Genomic DNA, 21698 nt, shown 5'->3' on the forward strand with positions numbered 1-21698 from the left:
CCTCATCCCCTCCCTATCTCTATAACCTCCTCTGGCCTTTAATGCTCTGAGTTCTCTGCCAATTCTGTTATATTACACATCGCTGATTTTAATTACTGCACCAGTGGCAACTTATGCAGTGGTATCATCACTGGAATAGTAATCCAGAGACCCAGCATAATTCTCTGGGGACCCAGGTTCAAATCCCACCATGGTGACATGTGAATTCAATAAAACTCTGGAATTAAAAGTCGTAAAAACCCATCTGGTTCACTAATGTCCCGTTAAGGAAGGAAATCTGCCGCCCTCACCTGGTCTGGTCTACCTGATCCACAACAATGTGGTTGACTCTTAAATGCGCCCTCGAGGGCAATTACGGATGGGCACTAAATGTTGGCCCAGCCAGCGACACCCACGTCCCGTAAAGAATACAAAAAATAGATTTGGGACAAATTCTGCACTATCCGCCAAAATGCATTTTTCGAGTTGTTTCAATGTACATGATTACAATTATTAGTTTTCTTTGATGCTGGCTAGCAAAAGAAAATACGTTTCAAGATTTTACTTCATTGATTTTGGGAGGAACCCGCATCAGAAGTGCGAGAACCTAAAATTATTCTGGCTTCATTTCCCTCTTACTCTATTCGATACAAAATAAATTATTCAGGGGAAATTCATGTTGGAACACCATCACCCCACTTGTATACGATTACTAATTAGCAAAGCAGTTCATTAGCAGGGTTGGATCCTCCAAACTGGTCAACACATCAACTCACAGGCTTGCAAGAAACATGAATCATCTGATCTGACATCTCTCAACCTCACTGTTTCTTTTTCAGATCTCTTCCTATACCGATTCCTTCATGTAGAGCACAATTTCATTTCATGTATTCACCAGCTAACTGCCAACAACAAGAGCGGTATTCTGTTAGGATTTGTGAATTATTTCCTTCGGTAAAACTTCAGGAAACTGGAAAGTTAAAGTTTTTTTCCTTTAATTGCTAAGGGCTCTCCTGTTGGTCAGCAGATTTTAAATGTATTGACTTGTTTGGCCAAGACTGAATCTTCATTCGCAATATGCTGCTCCAAATTAAACGAGGGAAGGAAAAATACTGGGATGAAAATATGGTGATTTGATGCCAATCTTGAGTGAAGAGATGTATTTATCTTCTATAATTCATACCCTCTATAATTTTGAAAAGCCTAGTCAAATTGTGGTATGTTTTACATCTTCAGTGCCATCTCAACAAAATTGGAAAAAGGTTTTAAAAGCAGTCATTACAATTTGCATTTTTGTTTAGAAATAACCTTTTGGAATGCCTGAACGTTTAGACAATTCAAAGTGGTTAGAAATCTAATGTATTCTTAATTTTCATTAGCTTCACACTGGACCTGTCGGCGTGACAAGGCTTTTCTACTGCACAAACAATAATAAAGTACTTTTCAGGGAATGGAATGATTTTAAATATGAATGGATTTGGAGTTCTTTTCAAAGAACTTCTTAAGCAGTTTTACATATTTGGGTTACGAACCAGTTTTTAAGTCATACTTTGACCGATGTGCATTGCAATCATCTGGAGAGTAAATAGTACGAGTTAAGAGGGACCACCACCGTATGCCATTTTTGTCAAAACTATGGCACTGCAGGATCCAACACCTGACCTAACTTTATTCATTCTTGAATGTAATGCTCGTTTTCTTAGTTCTATTGACACTGATGAATCTAACACACGAATAGCCCTTCCGATATATGTCTGAAAAACACCATGAAGGACTTGGCCAGACTACAGCCACAGGTAATACATACCACATGCAATTGTGTCTGCAAGACACTTGACGTTAAGGCATGAATCAAAACATCAAATGGCAACATTTACAATTTTAATGATGACTATAAAAGTGAGCACTTGAAAAATGTAAATGATAAATAGTCTAATACAATCTAGGCATCTTGATTTGATGCCCACGTATCTGTCCTTGACCTGCTGCAAGACTTCAATAAAATCCAACGCAAACTGGAAAAGCAACATCTCATCTTCCAATTAGGCACATTGCAGCCTTCAGGGCTCAACACTGAGTTCAACCACTTTAAACTGTGACCGTTCTCCTCCACCTTTACCTTTTAAAAAAAATAAAAATCCCAAACATTTATTTTGTTCCGATGGAAAAAAACCTCCCTCCCCTTCTCCCATTGGGCCATCTGTCACTCGTTCTTAAATTTTGCTGCATCTTATTTGCAATCTCTCCCAATTCCCACTAATCACTGTTTCACTGCCTCTTATATATATAATCCAACATATTTATCCATCCCTTTAGTTCTGAAGAGGGCCATGTGGATTTGAAATGTTAACTCCGTTTTCTCTCCCTACGGATGGTGCCAGACCTGAGTTTTTCCCAGCATTCCCTATTTTTGTTTCAGATTCCAGCATCCACAGTATTTTGCTATTTTTAAGTGAGATGCACCTCCCTGGTGAGGCATGGGATGTTAGAGAAATGCATTCTCACACTGACCTGCCTAGTAGGGGTGAGAGGAAGGGAAGGGTTTTGTTGGTTCCTCCCTTCCTCTCTGGAATCAGTATAATGGCCACTTCCCTCTTTCAAAATGATAAGAAAAATTCCAATGTTGATATTTGACTGGTTTCAGTTTTCAAAAGGTCTGGACTGTGCTGAAACTTGCTGGAGGGATTACCTATAATCCAGTGATGAAAGCAATAAACGCTGTGCGTTTGAGCAGTCATATCAGATGCAGGAAGAATGGAAATGGTCACTCGCATCAAACAGCTACAGTGTAAAGTAAAAATATTAATTGTTTGCTGAATTTTTCTACAGATCATAGTTGTCACCTGTCTATGAGCAACAAAATATTCTATTTTCAATTTAATTTTCAAGTATTTGCTTATCCAACAAGACTGAAAAAAGTCAGATTAATAATTATCTTATTGTTGTCTCACGTGGCTCAGCATTTTTTACACTGCTTTGTCCGTTTCTACAGGAGTGTGTAATTGCTATTAGAGCAGTTACATTTCAAGACAAACGTGTTTTGTTCTAACTGCTAACAGCTGGGGAAAGATAATCCTCTTCCTCACAGGGTAAGGAGAAATGATCTTACAAAGTTTGGTTACACTCTGGTATTCATTATCTACACATATTGGTCCCCCACCTGCCTGCCTGGAATGTATGACATTGTTCTGCTAATGTTACTGAATTGAATGCATTTGGTTTTATTTAAATGGTTCAAGTTTGTTCAAAAGAGTTTCTTCAGCCAAAAATCTTTGCTGAAATTATATGCTCACCTATCACTAAGCAACCACTGGTTTATTAGCCATTTATTCAGAAAATGATGGGAACATGCTTAGATCAGCAAAATCCTCATTGTTGTAATTGCCAGTTCCCTGCGTTGGATCACCAAGCATGGACAACATATCCTGCAAGCAAAAGGTTTTGAAAGAGTTAGATCCTTGTGTAGAAATATTAAACCACATGAAAATATAACCACAAAAGGCACCCCAGCATGAAAGCATGCAACTTAAACATGCAGTTAAAAATTAGTTAACATACATGAAAACGTAATTGATGAGGATTAAAAACTGTTGCAGACTTGTGAAAGACAAACCAACCCCTCTGGAGTTGCTGCTTGATTGCATTAGTTTTTCTTGCCGCATTTGCCCAAAGTTGACGTAACTGGTAGAAAAGATCATGGATGCTTGAGCACAAATTGCATTTGGAGCAACTCTTCTGTTAACATCTGTGCGAGGTTTAAAACATTGGGTGAGAAGCAAGTCCCGCTCACCAAACTGGTCACGCCTCACAGTGAATCATCACCCCTGGGGTATTCCCTCATTGCCCTCCCTTCCTGGTCTTCAAGGATGCTCCAAAATCAAGTTGGGGCAGCAGGGCACAAGGACGCTAATGATATGGTTTAAAAAGTTTTGAGTGTTTTACAAATGTTCCTACTTTAACACAATCTAACTAGAAAATAGCTTTGTGTTTCTTAAGTCATTTTCAGTCAACTAAAATCACAGGCGATGGATTGACATTGATTTATAGGATCACGTAATTATTTTCTGTGATAAACTTGTTTTGAACTGTCTTAATCAAACTGGTCAATTTTCTGCTCTTAAGTAAACCAAAAAATATTTTGGAAGCAAAGTTCAAATGCCTGCTTATTCTGGTTTTCCATTCAATTCCAATCACATGATTTTTAAGCAGAAAAAACAAAACATGTTTCAAAACGGGTGAAACTTGTAACAGAATCACCTGTTGTGCCTAAAATGGAAACTCTGCCCAGATATTTGCCCCCCACAGAGGGGGGGGGGGGGTCAGGATAATCCCATCCCAGCATCTGGCTGGATGATTCAGCTTTTTCTTTGTGCTGGGCTCTTCCATTACTGAGGATATTTGTGGAGCCTACTGCTTCTCCAGTGAGTTATTTAATTGTCCATCTGCATTCATCAGTGGAAGTAGCAGGACTGCAGTTTATATGTGATCGGTTGGTTGTAGAATTGCTTAGCTGTCTATCACTTGCTTCTTATGCTGCTTGGCATGCAGGTAGTCTTATGCTGTAGCTTCATGAGGTTGACACCTCATTTTTAGGTATGCCTGGTGTTTCTCCTGCACTCTTCATTGAACCAGGGTTGATCCCCTGGCTCAGTGGCAATGGTAAGAGTGAGAATATGCTGGGCCTTGAGATTACAGATTGTGGACGAATACAGTTCTGCTGCTGCTGATGGCACCTGCGGTAGGCAGGTTGGTAAGGATGAGGTCAAATACTTTTTCCCCTCTTGTTGGTTCACTCACCACCTAAACCAGACCCAGTCTAGCAGATATGTCCTTTAGGACTCGTCCAGCTCGGTCTGGGGTGGTGTTATTGAGCTACTCTTAGTGATGGAAATGGAAATCCCCCATCAAAAGTATATTTTGCACTCTTGCCACTGTCAGTGTTTCCTCCCGGGTGTTCAATCTGGAGAAGAACTGATTCATCAGCTGAAGTAGAGGGTGGTGGAGGGTGGGTTGGGGGGGGGGGGGGGGGGGGAAAGAGTACGTGGTAATCCGAAAAAGGTCTCCTTGCCCTGTTGGCATTAAACTTCATGGGGTCCAGAGTTGATATTGAGGACTCCCAGGACAACTCTCAATTCCAGTGATGATTCCGTTAAGTGGGCATCAATTGCCCACTTGAGGGGCTTCAATTAGAGATGGGCAGGGAGGCCATCCATGAGTCTTCCTGCCCTGGACTTAATCAGGTCAGAGGCGGAGAGGCGGTAAGGTCTCCAACAGCCACACTCTCACCTGATTAAATGCTCCATCACCTCGAAGCGCACCTCAGAGGAGGATATTAAACCCCCTTGAGGATCTGAGTTGACTCTATCTTGCAGGTGGATCATCCTTATTTTTAAAATGATTTGCATCTTCCAAACACTAGGAAGGATTCAGGGATACTATGGGTTGAGCTCACATATTTGGTGTGATCTAACCAAATGGGAACCATGTCCCATAGTGAGCACATTTCGCCACATGTTTCTCGGCACTCGCAGCGCTGAGAAACACAACAATATTTAATGTGACTCCGGTTAGATGCGGAGCTTCAGCACGGAACGCCCTGACAAGGCCACACTTAGTCCCATTTTCTGCGCTGAGGACCTCCACTCACCGGAACTCTCAGTGCAGCAAGAGGTCAGCACATAAGAACTAGGAACATAAGTAGGACATCTGGCCCCTTGAGCCTGCTCCGCCATTCAATAAGATCATGGTTGATCTTTTTGTGGACTCAGTTCCACTTACCGGCCCGCTCACCATAACCCTCAATTCCTTTACTATCTACCTTTGCCTTAAAAATATTGAACGAGGTACACTCAACTGCTTCACTGGGCAGAGAATTCCAGATTCACAACCCTTTGGGTGAAGAAGTTCCTCCTTAACTCAGTCCTAAATCTGCTCCTCCTTATTTTGAGGCTATGCCCCCAGCTCTAGTTTCACCCGCCAGTGGAAACAACCTCCCTGCTTCTATGGTTATCTATTCCCGTCATAATTTTATGTGTTTCAGTAAGATCCCCCTCATTCATCTAAATTCCAACAGGTGTAGTCCATTTTTAAATGGCACCCCGATCTCTCGAGCCCCATATGCAATTCTCAACCATTCCCCCCCCCCCAACTAACTATAAGGGGGTTCTGCCCTGCCCTGCCCCCCCCCCCCCCCAAATCAGGGCACCCAGATGGCACTGCTAGGGTTTCAAAGTGGCACCAGCAGTGCCAGGGTACCTCACTGCCCTAAGGGCAAGCATATGGGGGCCTCCAATCCCCTGGGAAAACACCACGAGTGCCCTTCCGTCTGGTCTCCGTTTGTGGATGGTGCTCGCCCGAAGTCTCCAAGGTGAGAGGGTTAGATCCCATGTCTTGGTTAGATCTTGGGAATGCATATTAGAGCGAGACAAGCTGTTTTGCTCTAAAATGCAGATTTGTTAAAAAATGATCCTGCCCACAATGGGTGGTCACATTGCGACATCTCGCAAGATCGCGTCAGGTCTCGTGAGGTGTGGCGAGCTGGGTCGATCCCAGGATCGGGGTCTCCTGGCATTTATCGGCCATGTTGCACGCGCGCTGCTTTTCGGGTGCAGTGTGGCCAATAGAGCGTGCCCATTAATTTCACCACAGTTGGATTTTAGAGGACGCCGTGATCCCATGTGTCTGGCTAATAAGTCTGCCCACAAGTGAATGCTGCACCTCAGCAATTTGATGCTGGGAGCAGCATTAATTGCTTTAAGGCAAGACATCCACCACTATCTCAGCAAGAAATCACAATTTAAGAGAACTGCTGGCCAATCGGATTGCTGGTAGCTCAGTTGTTCCAGCAGCACAAGGCAGGAGCAGGCTCAAGGTAAATCTGAGGTATCACTAGGGATAGGCTAGCTGGCCTCTGCCTGGGGGAGTGAGGAGCTGGGTTTGAGAGACTGGTGCACAGGAAGATAAAGGGGAAGTATGACCTTGGGTTGGAGGAGTGGTAGCAAGTGTACTTCTGGTGGGCACAGGGGACCCACCTGCAAAGGAAGTTCCCCCGCGCACCTTACCTTGACACCAGCCAGCAGCTCAAGCTGCTTGATTTACCACATAATGTGGGCCTCCACCTGCCATGGGTAAGACAGCAGCCAGAGTGGGATGTGGCACTTAAGTAGCCATTAATTGGCTGCTTTAGGACCGCAATCGGCCTAAGAATGGCTGCCTGATATCTCAACTGTTCCACGTAAGCTTCTAGCCAAGTCAGGGGGTGTACAGGTAGATAGGTGGTGGGTAGGCCACCCACTGGATTTTCCAAACCAGCCCCCTTTTTCAAAACAACTGACAGGTGAGTTCAAAATCCAACCCTATGACTCTGGACATAAGCGGTGTTCCACGTACTCTTGTGCTCCAGCGCCGCAGTGCGGGGAAGATGCAGAATGAAAATGGCTCGAAGAGGCAACTAGCAGCATAAGGTGTTGCCAGTTACCACTAATCTCCTGCTTTAACATTGCATTGCCCGTGGTCCTTGTGCTATAAGAACTGTCAAGACTGACAGAGAAAGTTCTGTAAGCAACTGAAGCAGCAGACACACTTCTCTACCTGTATTCCGGAAGAAGATAAAACAATTGTATAAATTATCCCAAACAAACCTATGAAATGACCTGTAGAAAAGCTCAGGCTGAGTCTGAATGGTGTTCTTGTCAGTATACAAAACAAATCTATCAAACAGAATGTACTTCACTCACTATTGAATCTTGGGTCAATGTGGACAAAGCAGCTGACTGAGGTCAAAGAGTCCTTCAAGTACTAATTTCCTCTGCACCAATTTGTGTCATTTAGTTTTAAGCAATCACAGATTTTTTGGCCTTGCTTTGATCAAGGTGAGAAACACACTCCAGCCATTCCTTACAAGAACCAAAGGTAAATTTCACAAATCCAAGGGCCACATTACAGCAACAAGAATTGCATACAATGAGAGTGAACATCAGTGATTGGGAATGGACTATTGGATTTTATGCAGATCTCACAGATTTTGGAATGTGCTGTGAAGACTTACTTGCTCGGCCGTTGAGGAACTTAGATTCTTTTTGATACATGCCATATATTTCAGAGGTAAATAGCAACAGGCGCAAGTCACCACAGGACCACTGGGAAACATTACACGAGGAACATAACCGTCCAATCTGTGCCCAAGTCTCTTGGATCCTAATAGTGTTGTTTGTTTAAGCCTGCTTTAATTGATTGTTACTTGGCTGCTCAGGTGACACAGGGTGACATACTACATAACCTACAGAGTTCCTAAATTCAGTTATGGATGTGAGCACCACTGAGAAGGCTGGTATTTATTGCCCATCCCTAATTGCTTGTGGCTAGATGCAATTGAGTGGCTTCCTAGTAAACTTCAGAAGGTCAGCCAACTGTTGTGGGACTAAAGTTCAGACTGGATAAGGGCAACAGGTTTTCTTTCCTAAAGGTCAAGTAGTTGGGTTTTTAGAACAATTCCTCAGCTACATAGTCACCTTTACGATTTTTACAGCTTTTATATATCCAGATTGAAAGATCTGTATTCAAATTCTCTGGGTTTTGAACTGGTACAGAGCTCTCTCAGAACCTACTTAGCAAATTTTACTCCTAATATGTGATAGCTATCAAATGAGCAGTAGAATATTTCTTAAATTCAACCACTCACCTGGATTTAAGAATGAGTTTACCATTTCCAATTCATATAAGTCAGAAAATTACCAGTTTATGCTAAAATAGGAAACATGCGGTGGAAATGACATGAAAGCCGATTGTAGATGTGTCGCGTGGTGCTGCTGGGAGTAATTATGTGATGTTGGTGCAGATTTTAATGTGGTCACTGATTGAATTCCAAACATGCGTAACGTTCTGGCTGAATGCAGATCTTCTGAGGAGCCATGTAGTCATTGAGATTTCAGAAACAGATTAATATTTGAGCAGATCCTCACCTGAAAGACCTCAGGTTGTCCTGGCTGTTGGTGCGTATGCTGCTCGTTTGCCTGTTGATTGTGATGCTGGCCTTGCCACTGAGACCATACAGCCGAGCCTTCAGACGATCGGCCCTGGAACTGCCCACTGCTCTGTCCGCTCTCGGCTGTGGGAGAGATTTCAATGCATATCCAAAAACATTAGCTAATTTATGGAAGTATACAATGATAGTCAAAGAAGCCACAGATGTTCATTAATGTGCAGCATGTTACAAATTCCAAAAGAGGAATACTATATGAACAAAACAAGAACTCACACTGAATAAATGAAATGTCAATTTCTTTATTGAATTTTTAAAGAAACAAATGAATCTACTATGACACTGTTCACAGCATGTTGAAGAGAATACTAGAGGTCGGGAGGGGAAGAGGGATGGTGGGGAAAATGGGTGCAGGTCGTGGACGCCACTGACAAGCATCGATAACATCAAAGGGTTTGCCAGGGAGAAAAGCAGCCGCCACATTAAAGAGGTTTGAGATTACAGACCCGATGACTGGAAACTTAAGGAAAACCCAACCCAGAGCCCGAAAAAAGAGTTAGGCTTCAGGCATAACCACAACAAACACAATCCCAATAGAAGTTGGATAACTTTACAAGTGAGTTCAAATTTTCTTCTCCAATTTTTCTTAAACCTTTTATATCTTTATATTGTCTCAATTTTTGCGGTAAGACATTCCTTCAAATTTGGAGTCCTGTAACCTCATATTCCTTACAACCTGGAAAACAATCTTTGCTGCCCAATATGTAGTTAAATGGTCAAATGACAGAAGGACCATTACAAAGTATGTTGCTGCAGTTAATGTAATACTACATATGCATATTCTACTTCCTTTATAGAAAGGAGGTTTGAAAGCACTCCCATCAAGGAAAGGCCTGACTGCTATCCACAGTCAATATATTTTACATAAAATACACAGATGGACAGAGTACAACATTCACTATGTGATCAGATCATTTCCGGTGCTCCTTGGAAAAATGGAAAAATAATAAGGCACAAAATTTTACTGACACATAAACATTATCTCACTCGCTAATCAGGATGCTAGGGCTCATTAGCTCATTCCATGTGTGACAGACAGAAAGGGATGGAGAAGGAATGAAAGAGAGAGCGAGAAAAAGGGAAAACATGGAAGTTATATTAAGTCCACGTGGTTACTTGTTGAGCTACTGATCACCAAGGGCTCTAGATTGGCCTTCACTTTATGAACAGTAAGCAAACAAGACATCACTCCTTGTTTAAATAACCCAGAATAAGTAACGATCAACAACAACTAAATGCAATCCTTTCCATAAGCATCCTAGGCTGTGAGCCATACTGACTAGTATATCAATCTAGCATATCTCAGCTGTGACTTCCTCTCTGGGTAACTTTAAATGACCATGCCTATCAGCCTGGCTTCATTTTTGCCAACTTAACATTAAAACAATGAGCTAGATTTAACGTCTAGGAATTTAAATTTATTTTAAAAATCTGGTTCGTCTGTGTAAAATCGGCTAAGGACAACACGGTGTCTGAAAGGACTTTCAAAATATATTTTGAATGATTTATTGGTTTCTCTCATTCCTATTTAAAATTCTTCATGAGTCTCCCTATCTTCGTAACCCATGCATCCCCAATTTTAATTGTTCCACCACTGCTGGCAGTATCTTCAGCCCTGAGAATGTACTCTCTGGAATTCTCTTCCGGAACTGCTCCGCCTCTCTCTTCCCTCCTGTAAGCCATCTCTTAAAAACCTACTTCTTTGGTCACGTGTCCTATCATCTCCCTATGTGGCTTAGTGGCAATGTTTTTTGCTAACATTTCTGTGAAGCCAAAACACAGTGGGAGGTTTAACAATGGTGCTATATAAATGTAAGTTGTTTACTGGTAGCTGATTCTTGACCTGTAGACTTTGTAAATATTTGCTACTTGATCACTGTCAAGTTGCTACCTGTCCAGGTATGCTTTACTGCCGCGTTATGGATTTGACACTTGGGCCACACAAAAATTTCATACATTTTGTTTATGTGCAACTTTAAGGGGCAACAGATTAAAATCATCAGTTTCTTTGGAAGAGGGATGGGTCTTCCCTGGTCACTAACTGTTCCATTAAAGACTGGAGTACAGGAACAGAAGTGTTTTGGGGCATCCACCGGGAAGCTGAAGCACAAGGCACGGTAGCCTTGTGGATAGCACAATCGCTTCACAGCTCCAGGGTCCCAGGTTTGATTCCAGCTTGGGTCACTGTCTGTGCGGAGTCTGCACATCCTCCCCGTGTGTGCGTGGGTTTCCTCCGGGTGCTCCGGTTTCCTCCCACAGTCCAAAGATGTGCAGGTTAGGTGGATTGGCCATGATAAATTGCCCTTAGAGTCCAAAATTGCCCTTAGTGTTGGGTGGGGTTACTGGGTTATGGGGAGAGGGTGGAGTTGTTGACCTTGGGTAGGGTGCTCTTTCCAAGAGCCGGTGCAGACTCGATGGGCTGAATGGCCTCCTTCTGCACTGTAAATTCTATGATCTATGATTTAGAGTGAGCCTTGATCATAGAATCCCTACAGTGCAGAAAGAGGCCTTTCAGGTCTGCACCGACCCTTTGAAAGAGCACCTTGCCCCAGCCCAGTCCCCCGCCTATCCTCATAACCCCACCTAACCTATATATCTTTGGACAATGAGGGGCAATTTCAATATTGCCAATCTATTTAAACTGTATATCTTTGGATTGTGGATGTGTAGCATGCACGTAGGTTCCCTCTATCTGTTCCTTTGTGTCTCATTTGAAACTGAACTACTAGGCCCTGTTCTAAAGATAGCAACAGAATACAACTCTTCCTAAAATCTCCGGATTTTATTTAGTAATCCCATTTTATCTAGCATGAATTACCATCTCTAGTTACATCACCAATATTTTTTCAGGTTCATTTGTTTTAGACTTAATGGTGAACATGTGCTCAAAGGAGATGCTCAAACTGCAAAAAATTGAAATATTACCTTTGGTAGAACAGGAGTGCTATGGTGTACATATTTCAAGATACAAGTTTGTGAACATTTGACCATGCTAACATGGAACTTAGTGACTTCAGAACGTTATGGATTTGTCTAGTAACAGCAGTAACACGAATTTAACAAGACATAATATGATGCAGTATGCCCAGCAATAGGTAGAAATCTGCAACAGCAGTATCCAGCCTATAAAAGGCAGGATGTGATGCGTCTTGCTCTGTAACAAGATTAGCAAATAGAATCAGGTATAAATCCCTTATTAGTACAAACAGCTTATCTGGACGATTGGGAGATCAGTGAGACATATACATGCTAATTTCTAGAGTCAAGGAATTGAGGAGCGTAGACAGTCATAGAACATAGAACAGTACAGCACAGAACAGGCCCTTCGGCCCTCGATGTTGTGCCGAGCAATGATCACCCTACTTAAACCCACGTAACCCGTATACCCGTAACCCAACAATCCCCCCATTAACCTTACACTACGGGCAATTTAGCATGGCCAATCCACCTAACCCGCACATCTTTGGACTGTGGGAGGAAACCGGAGCACCCGGAGGAAACCCACGCACACACGGGGAGGACGTGCAGACTCCACACAGACAGTGATCCAGCCGGGAATCGAACCTGGGACCCTGGAGCTGTGAAGCATTGATGCTAACCACCATGCTACCGTGAGGCCCCAAACACAGATATAATTGTCAGGACCCTCAGAAGTAAGAGAAGCCAGTTTCCACCTACCAGCCTGGAGGCCCAGTTTTACATCTACCAGCCTCTAAGTCTCAGAGCCAAGGCAGCGCAGAAATCTTCGGAAAAGGAGTTTAAATATCTTCACTGGACCAGGAAAAGATGTCTTCCCAGACTTAATCATCAGCCTTGTATTGTATAGTAAACTGGATTTAACTTATATGGTTATTTAATTTGGATGTTGTTTGGGGAAACAGGGAAGTCTTAAGGAGTCCAGGGATTGTAGATATATTTTTGGAACAAGGGGTACATTCTACATAAATTATGTGCAAGTTCATATACTTAATTGTCTTAAGAGTAGTGTAGTCTTATTCGTGTGCATTTGTCTTGTAATTTAATAAGTAGTCTTTAATAATTGTAACATGACAACTATACTGGTTATTCTCACTGGGGATCACTTGACTCTATTCCAAACACAAAACTAAACACCCACCCCACAAACTGGTCTTGCCAGCTGGAATACCCTAGCAGATAACATCAGCATGGTTCGTGACAAGAAGCCCTCTTTTTTACAGGCACATCTAATTATGCTAATTTTATTTTTCAATTCTTGCAATAATACATCAGTAACCATTGTTCCTCCATTGGCACTGTAACGTAAAAATAATTAATTGAGTTCAGTGTTTTAATGACATTTGATAAAATGCTTTTCTTCATGATTCCAACATGACCCAACTTGACAAACAATTAATTTAGATGAGAGGTTAGGCTCACTCACTCAAGTTCAACACAAATAAATTCCTCAGCTCAGCTCAGTTTGATCAAGAAGAACAAATCAAAGATTACTCAAAGCCCCTGAATTCAGCAAAGTCCATTGGACAGAAGCATTATATCAAAAAGATGATGCAAATATCAGATTTTGTACTTGCTACATTTTGATGGAGTAGTTGCTCCAAGGCTATTGACAACTTTGTGTTGAACAAGTTCCCACTTTCTAAGATATTGTAATAAAATCCTTTTTCACAAAAAAAACACTTTTTAAAGACTTAATTAAACCATATTTTTTATGCCTGGGAAGAAAAGGAGAACCAATCTTTGAAGCTATGCTCGGTGCTCTTTGTTGTTTCAATGTTAGATATTCTCCGCCAATGAATTACACAATCATCCAAATGAAGACAATCAGAAGGTTCTCTTCTCTTTTGTGTTCCTTTCCCATGATTTCCCTTCTTTGACAATGAAAATGCAGCCGTGTTCTGCGTTCCATCCTCAATTAAAACGAAAACGCTGCCAAATTCGTACGAACAGAGTGGGGAAGGAGTAAGAATGCTTCATAACATGGAAGCTGAATAAAGTTGGAAGAGTTTCGAGAGCTACAAGGTCAGTATTCCTACTTTGTAGCTTCTTCAATCCTTAACACACATACAACAGCAGTGTGCATTTATATAAGAGTCTTTAACACAGTGAGGTACAGACGTACTGAAGATTAAAATCAACCTGGAGTCTTAAGGAGATATTCTGATCAAGCTAAAAGCTTGGTGTAAAGTCTCAGGCAAGCAACCACTCGGAAGCTCCAGGGTCCCAGGTTCGATTCCCGCCTTGGGTCACTGTCTGCATGGGATCTGCACGTTCTCCCCGTGTCTGCGTGGGTTTCCTCCGGGTGCTCCGGTTTCCTCCCAGAAGTCCCAAAAGACATGCTGCTAGGGAGGGGAGGGAGGGAGGGGAGGGAGGGAGGGGAGGGGAAGGGAGAGGGGGAGTGCTCTGACTGCGAGGAGATGTGGCAGGTCCAGGAGGCTTCCAGCATCCCGGATGGCTACATCTGCAGAAAGTGCACCCAACTGGGGCTCCTCACAGACCACATGGTTCGGTTGGAGCAGCAGTTGGATGCACTTAGGAGCATGCAGGTGGCGGAAAGCGTCATAGATAGCAGTTATATAAATGTGGTCACACCCAAGGTGCAGACAGAGAAATGGGTGACCACCAGAAGGGGCAGGCAGTCAGTGCAGGAATTCCCTGTGGTTGGCCCCCTCTTGAACAGGTATACCCCTTTGGATACTGTCGGGGGGAATAGCCTATCAGGGGAAACAGCAGCAGCCAGAGCAGTGGCACCACAGCTGGCTCTGATGTTCAGAAGGGAGGGTCAAAGCGCAGAAGAGCAATACTCATAGGGGACTCTATAGTCAGGGGCACAGATAGGCGCTTCTGTGGACGTGAAAGAGACTCCAGGATGGTATGTTGCCACCCTGGTGCCAGGGTCCAGGATGTCTCAGAACGGGTAGCGGGCAACCTGAAGGGGGAGGGCAAACAGGCAGAGGTCGTAGTACATATTTGTACTAAAGACATAGGCAGGAAGGGGGATGAGGTCCTGCAGCAGGAGTTCAGGGAGCTAGGCAGAAAGTTAGAAGACAGGACCTCAAGGGTTGTAATCTCGGTATTACACCCTGTGCCACGTGCCAGTGAGGCTAGAAATAGGAAGATAGAGCAGCTAAACACGTGGCTAAACATCTGGTATAGGAGGGAGGGTTTCCGTTATCTAGACAACTGGGAGCTCTTCCGGGGCAGATGTGACCTGTTTAAGAAGGACAGGTTGCATCTAAACTGGAGAGGCATAAATCTTGGCCGCGAGGTTTGCTAGTGTCACACGGGAGGATTTAAACTAGTATGGCAGGGGGGTGGGTACCGGAGCAATAGGTCAGAAGGTGAAAAAATTGAGGGAGATTTAGGAAATAGGGCCACTATGGCTCTGAGGAAAAGCTATTAAGGCCCACCTCCACCCTATCCCCGTAACCCCACCTAAACGTTTTGGACACTAACGGCAGTTTAGCATGGCCAATCCACCTTTGGACTGTGGGAGGAAACGGGAGCACCCGGCGGAAACCCATGCAGACACGGGGAGAACGTGCAGACTCCACACAGACAGTGACCCAAGCTAGGAATCGAACCTAGGACCCTGGCGCTGTGAAGCAACCGTGCTAACAACTGCGCAACCGTGCTGGCCATAGAAGGTGTGAAGAGATCAGATCAGTCCATAAGAGGGCCGTTTAGGAGTCTGGTAACTGTGGGGAAGAAGGTGTTTTTGAATCTGTTAGTGCGTGTTCTCAGACTTTGGTATCTCCTGCCCAATGGAAGAAGTTGGAAGAGTGAATAAGCCAGGTGGGAGGGATCTTTGATTATGCTGCCCATTATAATAATAATAATAATCGCTTATTGTCACAAGCAGGCTTCTATGAAGTTACTGTTTCCCAAGGCAGAGGGAGGTGTAGACAGTCAATGGATGGGAGGTGGGTTCACGTGATGGACTGGACTGAGTTCACGACTGTCTGTAGTTTCCTACATCTTGGGCTGAGCAGTTGCCATTCCAGGCAATGGTGATGCAGCCAGATAGGATGCTTTCTACGGTGCATCTGTAAAAGTTAGTAAGAGTCAATGTGGACATGCCGAATTTTCTTCGTTTCCTGAGAAAGCTTAGGCGCTGTTGTGCTTACTTGGTCGTAAGTCGACATGGGTGGACCAGGACAGATTGTTGGTGATGTGCACAACGAGGAATTTCAAGCTGCCAACCGTCTCCACCTCGGCACCATTGATGCAGACAGGGGTGTGTACGATACTTAGCTTCCTGAAGTCAATGACCAGTTCCTTAGTTTTGCTGACATTAAGGGAGAGATTGTTATCGTTACACCATTCCACCTCACTACCTCCCTCCTGCATTCTGACTAATTGTTGTTCGCGATCCGATCCTCGCCGCTCGTGTCATCAGCAAACTTGTAGATGGAGTTGGAGTCAAATTTTGCCACACAATCGTGTTTGTGTGTGTATAGGGAGTATAGTAGGGGGCTAAGTACGCAGCATTGCGGGGCTGTGGTATTGAGAACTATCGTGGAGGAGGTGTTGTTTATCCTCACTGATTGTGGTTTATGGGGGGGGGGGGGGGGAGAGGATAAAAGGGGAAAAATTGTACAAACTGTGGGCTGTGATTTTATGGAATCTGTATTGTATTTGTTGCTGTTTTACGCATGTTGTAATAAAATACATTAATAACAAAATGAAATCGCAAGTGAATGATCCATCTCAGTCTCCCCCAGAGGTCCACAACATCACATGTATCAGTCTTTACCCAATGCGATTCACTCCATGTAATATCAAGAAATGGCTGAAGACACTGGATACTGCAAAGGCTATGGGTCATAGAATAGAATAGAACAGTACAGCACAGAACAGGCCCTTCGGCCCTCGATGTTGTGCCGAGCAATGATCACCCTACTTAAACCCACGTAACCCGTATACCCAACAATCCCCCCATTAACCTTACACTACGGGCAATTTAGCATGGCCAATCCACCTAACCCGCACATCTTTGGACTGTGGGAGGAAACCGGAGCACCCGGAGGAAACCCACGCACACACGGGGAGGACGTGCAGACTCCACACAGACAGTGACCCAGCCGGGAATCGAACCTGGGACCCTGGAGCTGTGAAGCATTGATGCTAACCACCATGCTACCGTGAGGCCCCTAGGCCTCAATATTCTGGTCCTTACAATATTCTGGAAATAGTACTAATAGCACTTAAGAACCTGTGCTCCATAGAATCATAGAATTTACATTCGGGAGGCCGTTCAGCACATGAAGTCTGCATTAGCCCTTCGAAACAGCACCCTGCTTAAGCCCACGTTTCCACCCATCCCTGTAACCCAGTAACCCTATGTAACCTTTTGGACAAGAAGGGTCAATTTAGCATGGCCAATCCACCTAACCTGCACATCTTTGGACTGTGGAAGGAAACGAGAGCACCCACGCAGACATGGGGAGAAAGTGCAAACTCCACAGTCACCCGAGGCCAGAATTGAACCTGTGTACCCTGGAGCTGTAAGGCAGCAGTGCTAACCACTGTGCCACCCCTTGTCACTTGTCATACCGCTATTCAAGCTGCTCCAGTACAGCTACAACATCTGCATAGCAATGTGGTAAAGTGAGTGGTATGGTACATAGTGTACTGAACAAGCAGGACTATTTTGTCTTTCATGGAGTCGAACTTCTTGAGTTCTATGTCCTGAACAAAAAAGGAGAAATCCAACTAGGCCCATTAACACCCATCAGTTTACTCTCGATCATCAATAAAGTGAAGGTGGGGTCATCAACAGCGCTTTCGGTGACAGAAATAACCTGCTCACCGACATTCAGTTTGGGTTCTATTGGGGTCACTTAGCTCTTGACCTCATTACAGCCTTGGTTCAAACATGGACAAAACAGGCTGAGGTGAGACGAGAGTGACTGTCCTTGATAGTAAGGCCGTATTTGACCGAGTATGGCATCACAGAGTCCTTGGGAATCAGGGAGATAACTCTTCGCTGGTTAGCACAAAGGAGGATGGCTGTGGTTGTTAGAGATCAAAAATCTCAATTTGACGGCATCACTGCAGGAGTTCCTCGGGGTAGAGTCTTAGGCCCAACCATTTTCAACTGCTGCATCAATTACCTTTCTTCCATCCCAAGATGAGAAGGGCAGGTGGTCGCAACTTCTCAGATACTGAAGTAGTCCATGTCCAAATGCAGGAGGAGCTGGACAATATTCAGGCTTGGACTGACAAGTCACAAGTAGCCAAACCCATGACTGCTACCATCTGGAAGGATCAAAGCACATGGAAACACCATGACCTGCAAGTTCCCCTCCAAGTCACTCACCATCCTGACTTGGAAGTATATCACTGTTCCTTCACTGTCACTGGATTAGAATTCTGGAGTTCCTTCCCTAACAGCACTGGGGGTGTACCTACACCTCATGGACTGCAGCATTTAAAGAAGGGAGCTCACCACCACCTTCTCAAGGGTAATTACGTATGGTCAATAATTGCTGGCGTCGCCAACGACACCCACATCCCATGAATGAATAAGAAAAATAACAGTGACTGCACTTCAAAAGTACTTTGATGCTGTAAAGTCCTTTGAGGTCTCCAGTGGTTGAGAAAATTGCTGTATGAATACAAATCTTTCTTTCAAATGGGTACTACAGGCTGCTTCATTATTTAAGGAATTGAGAATGCAACTGAAATCGTGCCATCATCAGCAAACATCCCCACTTCTGATCTTATATTGAAGGAAAGGCAATTGATGAAGTAGCTAAAGGTGTTGGACCTAGCACACTGAGCTGAGGACCACCTGACCTGATTGGCCTCCAACAGCCACAGCCATCATCCTTTGTGTCAGGTCTGACTCCAGCTAGGAGAGATTTTGGCCGTGATATCCATTGACTTCAGTTTTGCTCGGGATGCTTGATGCCACATTCAGCTGAATGCTGACTTGATGCCAAGGGCAGTCACTCTCACCTCACTACTGTTCATGTCTGAACCTAGTCTGTAATAGGTCTGGATCCGAGTGGCCCTGGCAGAATTCAAACTGAGCATTGGTAAGCAGACTTTTAAAAAGCGCGCAGAAGAATGAAAAATATCGTAAGCTGTGTTACAATTTTAAAACAATTTAAACACTAAATGGGTTGACAGTGGGGAGAAAGCAATGCACGATGGAAACAAAAATGTTTTGTGTTTACTGACAACAGATGATTGTCGGCATGAAGTGGAGATTCAGTGTAATGAATTTACAACAGAACAGGGAAATGTCATCTCACCTAAATGGTAATCCCCAATTTATATTATTGAAAGAGATAGCAAATTGTATTTTGTATCTGGTGACAGAATTTCCTATTTGTTTGCAGTGCTTTAAGGAATGACGTATCAAGTCAGAAAACTGGTAACGTTTGCACATCACAAGTTCAGGCAGTGTTCATGTAACTCTTGTAAAAATTTAAAAGGTGTGCAGCAATAGAAGCCAGCAACAGCAACAGAAGGTTAACATACACAAATCTTTGAAGGTGTCAGGATAATCTGATAAAGCCGCTAAAAAGAACATATGGAATCCTTGGCTTTACAAATGGAGTACAAATGCGCACCAGCTAAATCTTAATAAAATCATTAGTTAAGCCACAGCTGGGATCATGTGTTCAACTCAAGATATCTCAGTTTAGGAAGCACATTAAGGTCTTGGACGGGGCACAGGGGAAATTTATGGCATCAGGAATTTGGGACGTTGGTTATGTGGGGGAATGAGAGAAGCTGGCATTGTTCTCTGCTGAACAATGTAGGCCTAGGGAAAATATCATAAACGAGTTCAAAATTATAATAGGTTTCAATAAGAGTACAGTGGAAGAAACTCGTTCCAATGGTAGGAGGAGATGTTAATCAGAGAACACAGACTTAAGGTGATCAGCAAAAGAAACAGAGGTAATCTGGGGAGTTTTCTTTAGTGGAGTGAATTATCGTGACCTGGAATGCACTCTTCAAAAGGGTGATGGAAACAGATTCAACAGTAACTTTCAAAAGGAAATTAACTAAATGCTTGACAGGAAAATGCACGCAGGACTGTTGCCATAGGCTAGGGGAGTGGGACTAATGGAAGCTCAGCCGTCTCTACTTTCTCACTAGGGTTGGAGAGCACATTTCCTTTTTTTTCGCATTCAAGGAGCGGGTGGGCAATTTCGGAAAGATAATGGGCGGGATTGATTGTTGGCTGCCGCTGAAACCGGGAATCGCGATTGGGCGGAGAATAGGTTCCAACACCAAAATCACGGCAGGCGTCGACCTGATGCTGAATCGCAACTCTCCGTCACCTCGATACCGCATCAATGCGGTCAAGAACGCACGTGTAGTAAACACTGTTTGCATATCATTAGCGGGTCTGACCTTATATTCTCTGGAGCCTCCGTGATTCTCCTCCTCCAATCGGCCGAGTGCAGTTCACTTGTGCTTTTAAAAAGCGTGAAACTTGCGTCATGGTTGATGAGGGAGAGGAGGTAGGACTCAGAGAGGCACGGCTGTGCGTTGTCGGGCCGGACATTGGCCGGCTGGCTGGGACGAGTGGGGCCCTGCCAGGCCGGAGGAGAGGGAGGTGATAGGGCGAGTGGCCAGCGTGACCCCCCCCCCCCCCCCCCCCCGGGGACTGGGGCGGTGTCCAGCCACGGACTGGCATGGCTACGGTGCCGGGCACCGACCGGGCCAGGAGTGCGGAGGTGGGAGGGAGGTGACATGCGGGGGGCAGAGTCCGCAGTGCCAACCAGGGCCACCATTTGGAAAGGTGGACCTGGTTGGGAATGGGGACATGCCATTGAAGACTCTGGCCAAGCAGGAGACAGTGCGACATATCTGCAAAACAATGGCACACTTGGCATCGCTTGAGTATGGGAGAGGACACACTCCCGGTGGCTGTCAACTGACAGTCGCCCTGAACGTTTACGCCACGGGGTCCTTCCAGACACGCTGAGTGGGGACCTGTCGGGAATCTCACAGACCTCGGTGCACAGGTGCATCCGTGCCATCACAGAGGACCTATATGCCCAGGAGGCTCAATACATCCATTTCAATGTAGACCGAGCCAACTAGGTTGCCCGGGCAGCAGGGTTCGCCACCATCGCCGACATGCCTGGGTCCAGGGGCTGATCGGCGGAATGCCTGTCTGCTTAGGAGCACCTGCAGATGACAGCCCGCTCTACACAAACCGAAAGGGGTACCACACGATGAACGCGCAGCTGATATGTGACTATCAACTGCGCATTATACATGTTTGTTCCCGGTACCCAGGCAGTGTGCACGACGCCTTCATCCACGCACTTGACGAATCCTGACATATTTAAGACGCCCCCCCAAAAAAAAGCTGTGGGGGGGGGGGGGGGTTGGCTCCTGTGTGACAGGTGTTATACACTGCAGCCGTGGCTGATGACTCCTATCCGGAGGCCACTAACCGACGCGGAGACTCTCTACAACGATGCCCATGCAGTGTCCAGGAGCGTGCTCAAGCGGTGCTTCGGTCTCCTGAAGATGCAGTTTAGGTGCCTGGCCCACTTATGATGCTGATTGGGTCGCCTGCATCGTGGTGGCCTGCTGCACCCTCCACAACATCGTACGGCAGAGAGGCCACGTGCTGGAGGTTGATGGTGGGCGGGACATTGGGCCCAGGCAGGCATGGGAGGCCGCATGATTTGTACGCCAGGGCCAACATGCACGGGGCGCACTA

General features: G+C 44.7%; 1 protein-coding gene across 2 annotated transcripts in view; it reads right to left on the reverse strand.

Moving 5' to 3' along the window:
- Positions 1 to 456: 456 nt before the first annotated feature.
- The window catches only part of arnt2 (aryl-hydrocarbon receptor nuclear translocator 2), a 379980-nt gene continuing 358738 nt past the window's right edge, over positions 457 to 21698 (reverse strand). For both annotated transcript variants that reach the window (XM_038814349.1, XM_038814347.1), the window contains 3 exons: positions 8940 to 9085; positions 3273 to 3404; positions 457 to 2098 (listed from right to left, as the gene is read on the reverse strand). In XM_038814349.1, coding sequence (XP_038670277.1) covers positions 3306 to 3404; positions 8940 to 9085 — 245 coding nt within the window. In that variant the 3' untranslated portion in view covers positions 457 to 2098; positions 3273 to 3305. The remainder of the gene's footprint in view (positions 2099 to 3272; positions 3405 to 8939; positions 9086 to 21698) is intronic.

This window comes from Scyliorhinus canicula, chromosome 12, assembly GCF_902713615.1.
Source record: "Scyliorhinus canicula chromosome 12, sScyCan1.1, whole genome shotgun sequence".
Taxonomy (NCBI): Eukaryota; Metazoa; Chordata; class Chondrichthyes; order Carcharhiniformes; family Scyliorhinidae; genus Scyliorhinus; species Scyliorhinus canicula.